Raw genomic sequence first — 10,521 nt, forward strand, 5'->3', positions numbered from 1 at the left:
ATGTTTATCTGAGTAAATCCACTTACTCAGGAGTTGGAATTCGGTGATATTGAGATCGACCTGTGCAACTCAACAAGTACTAACCTTATTACAGCAATCATTTAATTTCAAGTCATGAGTATCATGATCATTACTTTCAATGCATGTGTTTGCTTTCTCGCACCAAATACACGTCATATTCGATGTTGTTGCGCTTCGAAATGATTCAGTCGAATTGTATCGTTGACAAATTGCTGTGAGAAGAATAAGGTGATTTCATTTTTAGTTAATAAAGAATAGATAAGTGCATTGAAAAAAGTAAGAATGACACAATGATATGATGGTGTTTTCAGTGTTAAGTGACTATATCATCCAGTGAAAAATTGGCATCACGACGCACTATGTAATATTTTGTGCACTTTTCGACTTCACTGATATTTCACGGCATCACGTTTGAATTGGTTGAAACTACGTTGCGTGTCAACCGTGAATGATGAGCTGCGATAGGCAAATTTGATGTATTTCAATGACTGCTTACATTCAAATATGTACACACGGTGTCGTTATTAGCTTCGAAAATGCGTATTGCAATAAAATTTGCAGTTTCGGTTCACGGTATCAGTTTGATGATTGCAATCAGTACAAGAAGGTGAGTTCTTCATAGACTCACAGTTCGCTTTCAATTATAATAAACCAATGGAACAATAGGGAACAGTAACATTGTTCTTCCAATCATCAAAGACATTCTCCTTGAAGGGACTTTAGTAGACCTTCATTGATGTAAGATATTGAAGTATGTTTGCTGATTCCGGTCTGTTCATTCGATGATGGAAAATATCTCTCGTAGTCGAAATTTTATTTCATTAGTCTTACTCGTATTGAATGGAAATCTTGTTTTAGCTACTCAGTGTTCATATTCACGAGAAGAAACATATTTTCATACTGTAAAATTAATTCTCAAAATGACCATGATAAATCGTATTTTGAAGACGTGACATCTTTATACCCCTAATTTATCGGATGTGTACGACAGAAGAGAGCTTTCCGAATTCGACCGTATTTTTAAGGTAGCCGCAATTAAATCCAGTGTTGTCTCAATTTCAATGCCTGTTGAATGTTTGATATCACATGTAAAAAAAAGAAAATCGGGACTGTTATGATCTCGTCTATCGTTGTGTGACTATAAGTTTAAGTGCATTTCATCAAGTTGAAGGCTGTAATATCAGTTCGAAGTGCCTCTTAATCATTTTTAACATTCAAAAGCGAATAGAGGTGTGGTTATCATAGGTAAGCGAGACGTCATTTGAGTCAGATGACTGGATATCATTAAATAGCTGACTACAGTTGCACTTGTAATTTTCAGTTTGAAGAGACAAAAGTGATGTATTCAAGTGTGAAAATAGGTAATGCTGGTAAACTGAGGTATAACATACTTCCGATGGCTTCATACTCCACCAACGTGCCAGTCCTGATCCATTTTCCAGGAACAATTATTTCGTAATCTGTATTATCTTGTGTGACAAATTCAACAGAAAAAGATACTTAAAGTTTTCATATATATTTAAGATATAACAAGATTTTTGCAACATTTAAGACTCGGTTACAATAAGAAACTAGAAAATTTCTCGTAACAGACGTAGTATTAATCATCAAACGTACTGAAAATTGAAGGTTTAATTCGACCTGAGTTTCAAAAGCGATCGATATTCGAACGGCGAGTTGAAAATCGGTGATTGTTTCATTTATTTTACGTAAAAATCAGTGCAACATCTGCTTGAAATAGGTGTAACTTTACCTATTGTTTCACATTTCAAATAACAAGTAGGCAACATGAAAATTTACAATCCAGAGAAGAATGGTTGCTCTCACGGAAGACTCAGAGCCGCGTTTAATCAGTCAGATATACTTGCATTTCAGAAATAATGTTTACTATGAATCTAAATACAGCAACAATCTTTTCAAACGCCGTTTGCTCATACACCTAGATACTCGGTACATATGCACACTGACCCGTACATTCGGGTGAAGTTCTGATTCATTTACATATTGTTTATTAAATCGTTTAACAAACATTTGAGACTGCAGTCGACCCTACTTCCAGTCGGTGTTGACATCTTGCGCACAATTTTCGTGAATTTAGGCAGTATCGGGACAATCCACACAGGGTGCATATGCATCAAAACACCAATAAGACTATTCACACAAATATTACAAATACCTTAGTTGTTTTATTTGAAGTATCTGGATAAGTGAGCGTCAGCATATGTGTTATGTGAAAGCCAATATCTATGGAATTTCGCACAGAATGTTGAGACGACATCATTACGATCTCAGTTCAAAATCTCAAATCACTTCTGATGATAGTCGTTGGATTGTAGACACATAGTTTGATTTCAATTCACGTAATTACACAGAGCCATCGTTCAAAGGATCTAGTCACAATTATCAAACACTTTCTGGATTCGGTTGCACTGACATGCATATTCAGGTGTGACACTGCATTTTCACTACATGACGTGTAAACATTTCATTGACGACATGTATTCAATATCCAGTAATATTTATACAGTCCGTTTACGAACTGTATCCCAAATTCATTTTGCACAATTATCCACAACACTTTCATGGCCTATTCATGAGTTGATTTTACCCACGAAACAAATGATTGATCTGCACTTTAAGTAAATTATATGAGATCACACTTAGTGATTAAAGAAACAATCTGTTTTGTCATGGTTATCACCGGGTACAGATAGAGAGGAAGATAACACGGACAGATGAATGATGAGGCAAGTCATCGTACATCAAAATATTAACACTATTTGTTGAAACGTTTCTTACTTGATCCACATACAAATTTACGGCTGATTTTTGATTGTCGTTTGCTCTCCTCAATTTCCATAGGAATCTGAAATGAAGTATCGGAGGTTATAGTCAACATTTATTAACACACAATCATCTGAAACAAAACCAAATAATCATAGGAGAAATGTTTAATCTCTCTAATTATCTGATTCACAGACAACTAAACATCATAGTAAGCATACTGATATTCTCTCTTTAGAATTCTTTTTTGTCTAACATACTTGAGTATTCAGAATAACTGCAGTTGTCAAACTCATGGTATGTGACGACACACTGTCAGATGAATACCTAGGTCTGTATAAATACAATGTGATTGCGAATATTTGCGAGGATGCTACTCTCAGAATATTCAAAAGTGAACGTATGGAACAGCAATTATTCGGATGATGAACTAAAGCTTCACTGAATTTGACCCTTACCGTGAAGTACTCTAATATGCACTGTTTGTTACTATTCGGCACGAACACATCATTGATACTACTGATAAGAAATTATATTTGATGACTCAGTGCTTTAAACAATTGCAAAATCAGGGTTTTTCATAAAAAGATTTATTATGTTGTCAAAATGATTGTCTGCACATCACAGATTAATGATCTATTTCTACCATGCTCAAGATAACTTAATTTAATCGACACCGTTCACATACTTTAAAGACTTGATAAATCGAGACGAAACTAAATTTCCATTTCGTTGTTCAACTTGCGTTTTTAATAATAGAAAGGTATCTTCCCATTCGGGTGTATCAAATAAATTGTCTTGGCTGTAACCTCTACAATTGAAAGACTATTAATAGTCGGAATTCAAGGAATAAATATGAAGCATGTTATCGTTAAATGTGAAACTATGTATGCTTACTCACAAAGTGGTCATGCTTCAGTGGGTATTTACTGCGTTATCTCTAATTCTTTCTTCAGTTCAGTTCGTAATTATTAAATTCAAGTGAACGTTGTGTGAATGAAATAAACATGCATCCTTCCGAAAGACTGTCACATGCTTAGTTTCCGAAGTTGTATTATTATTGCATTATTATTGAAACAATAAATCATCACGCTTCTCATTGAGATCTGGTAGTCAGAGAGGTATTCACATGAACATAAGATTTTCTTCAATTAACCCCCAGACAATCGACTCTTAGCATATATGTTTTGAGTTTTCAAGTGCTTCTTTGGAAAGATGAACTTGGGAATTCAGTTTGATACGTAATGTATAAATATTTCAATCGATCAAGAAACTGTGAATATAGTCTTTGTTTGTTATAAATGAGAAATCAATGACTGTTTAAATATCGTCTCAAAGTTTCCTTAACTTGATTGGTTAATATTGGGGAATGAATATACGATGAGTGGGTGTGTAGATGAATGCGTTTTGTACAGAAATGGCGTTGTGACGAACGCGCAACAGAATGTGCTTATTTCCAAACATAATCTTCTCTAAAGATCCCACGAAAAATAAATTTCTGAATTCCTTTTTTCATGGCGATTTTTTCACCGCTTATCAGATCTAGTCTTTTAATTTTTACCTTGTTAGCTCAAGTGCTTTCCCCTGATGAATTAATGATAAATATGTTCCAGAACGGTAACAAGTTATTACTTTTTTCTATTTCTCAAGAGAGTTCAATGCCATAGACTGTGAGTAATCATAATGAGTGAAGGTAAAACGATACATTTCAACGTGTATGATCAAATGAACATCAGATGTTTACTTACCAGTACCATTAACTGTTTTCACAAAAGGCACTTTGACAGCGTATACGTCCTCTGAAACAATGATGATCAAAATAAAGCTTTGAATTTCTTTTACAATAATTGTAGGTCTGAAAACGGATGGCCTTTACATACTTGTTATCTACTTCATTCTGTGATTCAAACCGAGCATTGTAGCTAACTCAATGATTGACTCTTATGAGGAAGTATTTTTCAGGATTACTATCAATTCAATAATCTGATGAGCGTTACAATTCAACCAACTGAGAAGAATGATTCAATTTTGTAAGACTAATTTAAGAAGCTTTATAATGAATAAGAGATCTCCAATATACATTTCATAATACTCGAGGAAAATCGTTTTCTCAGATTTTGTTATTTATCAATTCTGATAACTTGGCGATATGAATAGATGTAAGCATGATCTTTTAAGTGTTCTGGATTGAGTAAATCATCTCGTTCCACGGGACAGTTATTAATCGTTCGGCGATCATTTGTTTCAGGAAGTGTATGGATTCGTAGTTCATAACCATATAAATATGATTGCCAAGATGAAGTTTAATATTAAATGGTCAACAGACAGCAACATGGAGATATTTAACTTTTATGAATCAAGAAAGGTGTTGGACGGCATCAGGTCGAAGTTGATGGTTCATAGGCTTATATAATGCAATCTGACTTCGCGCAAATCATCGTTTATTGTTGCACATACGATCAGTTGGATTATTTTAGTCAATCAAGAAATATTGTGTCGGTGATATATCATCTATTTTGTAATTATGATAGACTGTGTAGTAAGTTTATCATTTCCACTCAAACAATGAGTGTTTAATTTGGGTTGAGTCTCTGTTTTGTTTAACGAGTTGTGAACACACTAACTGTTACGAGAATCAAACAAGCAAAACAATCACTGTGTACCGATCAACTCTCATGTAATAATCAATTTAAGCGCGAAATCATTTATATGAAATCAGTGTAAAAAAAACGAATCAAAGAAATATAACACTGTGTTATCGAAGCACTCACTCCTATCCAAAAGTTCGAATTGATAATAGCTAGTGTCTACCATACGATTTGTGATTTGTCCCACGTATACAGATGTGTAAATTTTCGTTAAGCCTGTTTTTAATAAATTAAAACATTCAACTTGATTGACAACATCACAGTGAATGAATAAAAGATTTTGAAATAAACTAGGTACATAACTGAGTTGCAAGAACTGTATTTCCTTTGCTATAGGGCGTTACACCATTGACAATTTGAACACAAAAATAGATCCAAAAACGTCTTGCAGCTCACAAGGCGCATTTAACGAACTCGCTGAGTATAATGCATAAACTTTAATTCATGAAATGAAATGTGATCAAGAAAACTCAATAACAGCTTTAGTTCAAAGAAATATGTTCACTTACCTGAAGGGAAAATATTAAAGATATTGATGCGAGTATCGTAGTATTTGAAGGGGAATTTCGGTTCAACAAACTGAAAAGATGCAAACATGGATAAGCACGTCAATTAGAAATGAAGTCAACTGACTTCATCATTAGTGAAAACTTGAAGTTCGCCATTCAAAAGCGGATTAGATTGATTGAGCTGAATTCTCTCTGTGTAAGCATGATAAAGAGACTGAGTATGTTTGTTACAATCAGATTGATTACTTACATATCTATATGAAGCATTTTCAAAAATTACTTTTTTATAGTTCTTCCAGTCAGGTTCACAGATGTCTTGACAACTGAAGAATTTTGGAAACAAGTTCACGATCAGAAAAAAACGTATCAACAGATGACGTTGAAGATTGTATCTAGAATTGTTCAGATGAGCAAAATAAGGTCATCTCAATAAATCGAACTTCAGTTTGTATTATTTACTCATTTACTTAGTCTATTCAGCTAATGCTCACCTCATTATCTCGTTCAAAGCAGTAAATCAGATTTGACTGCATCTCGTCAGGTTTTTATAGACTATCAAAGCGTTTTGTTGTTTCTCTCTTATTCTATATTTCAAAGTGACCATGTCCATTGTTCACCAATGATGAATGTAGCCGAACTCATCGTTATCCAATATTCTTCTGACTTTTGAGAAAATAAGCTAACATTTTTCTACCATTGGTTGAAATTCCCGACCCCTATTGTTGAGACCTCATTTGGATGTGATTTATAAAACGTTAAAAAGTGTGACTGGTTAACATGCAACTTATAATGTGTGCTCGAGTATTTGCGAATAAACAGTTTGTTACCTGTTAATGTTACATAGTTTTAATTTGATTGGCTGAAATCAATATAACCCAAACTGTTCTGATTGGATGTCGAAATTGATACCTCTGAACTTGAATTTGATCTCGATGGAAACGTTCTGTCAAATGCTTTCATCATCGATTATTGTGAAATTTTAACGTCTGAAAAAGACCACCTTTATTCTATTTGACTACCGTATTATACCTCTGGCTGTTATTTGATATTCAGATGAAATGTCGCATCTGAAAACTAATTAATCAGCACTAGCAGAAAGGACTGATTTCCATTATATTATTTTAACAAATGATTTCCACATATCATTTGAGCTAGTACTAATTGTCATCTGGGTTAAAACGAAAAAGTAAATCGCTGAGATAAGATAGTGTCAAGAGTATATTTAACATACTCTGAACCTCGAAGATTGAAAAATGAATATAAGTCTCCACTTTCGTGACAATAATAAATTTGGCGAAACTGGTCATGAATATTTGTGTTTGCTTAATATATGAAAATAATTTTAATCTTGATACGGTAGACTTGATTTGTTTTACATTAAGAATATGTCGGCGATAATGAAAAGGTTATTTCGTCGACTGTCATAATCTGTTATCGAATAAGCAACTTCGATGTAATGTTGTGAATTCGCCAACATTGCGATTGTTTTCAATGGTACATTGTCCATTCTCTGCTTTTGATCAGTATCTATCTAAGTGAACGAAACTTATCTATGTGTGTGATAATGAAATAATTTGTGTTCATCAAGAGCATAATTCCGTCTACAAAGTATTTAGGAGAGTGCTCCGTCATACTACATATTTTATTTTACGTATCGTTAATAGCAACTGTATCGTAAGCACTCATTATGGCTTACTACATGAAGAGGTTACATGCTTTTGGAGTTACGCGGCATCAACTCATACAGGAAATCGAAGACATTTTGATATATCGTTTTGCATTGAAATTCGTCCTTATTTTGTGACGTAATCTGAATGAGGTGATTGTTACTCGTAATATCGGTACTGATGAATCAACACAAGCTATTCTGAATGCCGGTTGGCTAACTTATGGTCGAGATCGCGAATTTCAGATGGCTTATGTAATGTGTGTCTTGGGTTTAGAGGTTAAGCAGTGAAATATGAAGGATTTTCTTTTACATTTCACGGTCAACTCTATGTAACGTTGATTATGCAACATTTCATGTCCAGTATTGTCCCCAGCTTGTTGTATCTCATTGGTCAATGGACTGATGATGGACAGCTGAACCATCCCTATAAACAACTCTGTGTTGAAACAGGTACGTCGGTGAAAATTAGTCATTTGTGGTGTGGTGTATATATAACTTACGATGGTTTAATACGACTCCAAGATTTATCCCTTCAAACAAAACAAATACGATCTTTGTCGCGCGATTCTAATCTCCGGTATAAGGAAGTAGAAATCCCTCAACGGTTCAATGTTCATTTATTGGACATATCAACTGATCATTATTCCGGAGGTGGTATAATTTTATTGGACCAACATGTCAGTGGAGCATTGACCACAATATTTACTAATAGTTGTCATTTAACGTATCTATTTTCGTTTAGTGTTCTTCGACGTGCTATGCGTATGGAGTTTACGTCGAGCAACTTACGGAAACAATGGTTTTGTGCGACGCGTTTAAATTATGATCAACAGATTGATTTATTATCAGTAATACATTTATTCGTTGCGGAAATACGATATTTCATACATCAGCTACAATATTATATTAGTTTTGGATACTCGAAATGTGTCTGAGCGAATCTTGTTAAGCGAGTATATTTTACTTATGATTTAAGTAACGCTATTACAGCTCCTCAAGCTTTCTTAGATATGAATTTTGTATTTCCTCAACGTACCTAGTTCAATGAAGTACACACAGGCTCAGCGTATTGTTAAAATTTTAATCTGAAGTGTTCCAGTTAATTTTTTTTTCAAAATCGAGGTGTCATCACTTTAATTCACCCTTTCACCCTCCTTTACTGGAAAACCTAATTCATGCTATTTTTTGATTACGTTATATAAATCTACGGTGCTCTGATTTGTGCGATCTGATCATGTTTGAAAAAAGGATCAAAATCGTGAACAGTAACGGAAATAGTTTTTGAACTGGTTTCGGCAAAGTGAATCTGTCAATGAAACAAGGAACAGTATAATGGTTTAAATTAATCTAATCAAGCTTGAATGTATGCAAAAACATCTAGCCAATGGCAACGAAATTTGTTGTGGAAACATTTTTCTGATCATGTGTCCATTGATTATTTCAGGCCGCAATCTTTTGTACATCATAAATCAGTTTGTTAATCAAACACTTATATTCATTTCAGTCTTGTGAGTTTGCTATAGCATAGACGGCATATATCGTAAGCATATTGAATCTCAAAATACAACACATATACTGATACGCGCTTGTGAGAAATGATTTCCTTATTTACTTCAGTAGATGATATGAGTTCGAATATATGCAGATGCTATCATTTGTTTGGAGATGGAACATTCAAACCTCTGACTACATGACTGTTGGGCAATTACCTAGTGGAGTGATAGTCTTGATTATTATTGATGTGATTCATGATTGTGAATTGATCTGATTACGAGCCTTCTTGAAATTATTCGAAATTCAAACCGCATTTACGATGTTTCCGAGCGAAGATTTCTGTCCGTAGTTGTCACGATTGATTGACATAATTGATAGCGTATTGTCCATATTTACATCTAACCAATGTTTGTGTATCTGTATATCTTGAAAGTGTCCATCTTGACCATTGTGGTACTTCTTGAAATTTACATAAATTGTTTTGCATTTTTTCCATGTTGGGTCCTTCGGATTGCAAAACTAGCATAATGTGACCATTGCGCCTTCTGAGTGATGTTGATTCCAAAGTGTTATACAATTCCAATGGTGAATTGTGGAACACGTTTCATATCATGAAGTAAGATGGGTTTCTGCCTCTTGATTTTATGACGGTTTGCTTAGTCGCCTATACCTTTGTGCCAGTAGTCAAACATACTGGGTTTATATACAAACCGAATAGACTGAATCGTATCGTAAAATAGAAAATAACATTTGTACAAGGGTTGACCAAAAGTGGCTGTGAATATCGAGACTGTAATTAATTGACCAGGAATAACTGAATAAAGGTAAATCGTATTACAACAGCCTACAGGTGAGAAGAAAACTTATGATAAGGGGAACATGAATATGCATACTTCAGCTACTTAACAAGAGTAAAAAGTAAAAATACATATGTCGTATTAATCCAAATCCCTGAATACCTTTGTACAGCCGTAGAGTGGAGAGAGTCAACTCTCCCCTCGAAATTTCATCACATGGCCACATGCATGCAAACACTTTCAGGGAGGTCCTATTCACTGTTTTCTGATAGCTGGGATGAAAGGGAGAAGAGCGAATGTCAGGCGCCTTTAACCGGGTTAGTAGATATGGAGGATACACATAAGGGAGTTGGAAAATTCTGATTTCAAAATAATGTTGCACATGGGCTCAATGATCTTGAAGAAACAATGGCGTACGAACCATGGGACCGCATCTCCTGACGTTGCTACCGTGAATTGTGGATCAGACCTTTAGGTTAAAGGCTCCGGGTGTGGCCCTCCATGCAAACCACTTGCTTCGATCTGGGCACCTGGGTGGTATAATTAAATCTTCTCAGGTTTTTAAACATCGGTTATGATGAGCATTTCAGAAAGAACCT

General features: G+C 34.6%; 1 protein-coding gene across 1 annotated transcript; it reads left to right on the forward strand.

The window, feature by feature from the left end:
• Positions 1 to 7,984: 7,984 nt before the first annotated feature.
• On the forward strand, positions 7,985 to 8,566 carry TUBGCP3_3 (Gamma-tubulin complex component 3; the record flags this gene model as incomplete). Its single annotated transcript, XM_012946412.1, has 1 exon — positions 7,985 to 8,566. The coding sequence occupies one exon, from the start codon at positions 7,985 to 7,987 to the stop codon at positions 8,564 to 8,566; it is 582 nt and encodes a 193-aa protein (XP_012801866.1).
• Positions 8,567 to 10,521: the final 1,955 nt, after the last annotated feature.

The sequence above is a fragment of the Schistosoma haematobium genome, chromosome 5 (assembly GCF_000699445.3).
Source record: "Schistosoma haematobium chromosome 5, whole genome shotgun sequence".
NCBI classification, from domain to species: domain Eukaryota; kingdom Metazoa; phylum Platyhelminthes; class Trematoda; order Strigeidida; family Schistosomatidae; genus Schistosoma; species Schistosoma haematobium.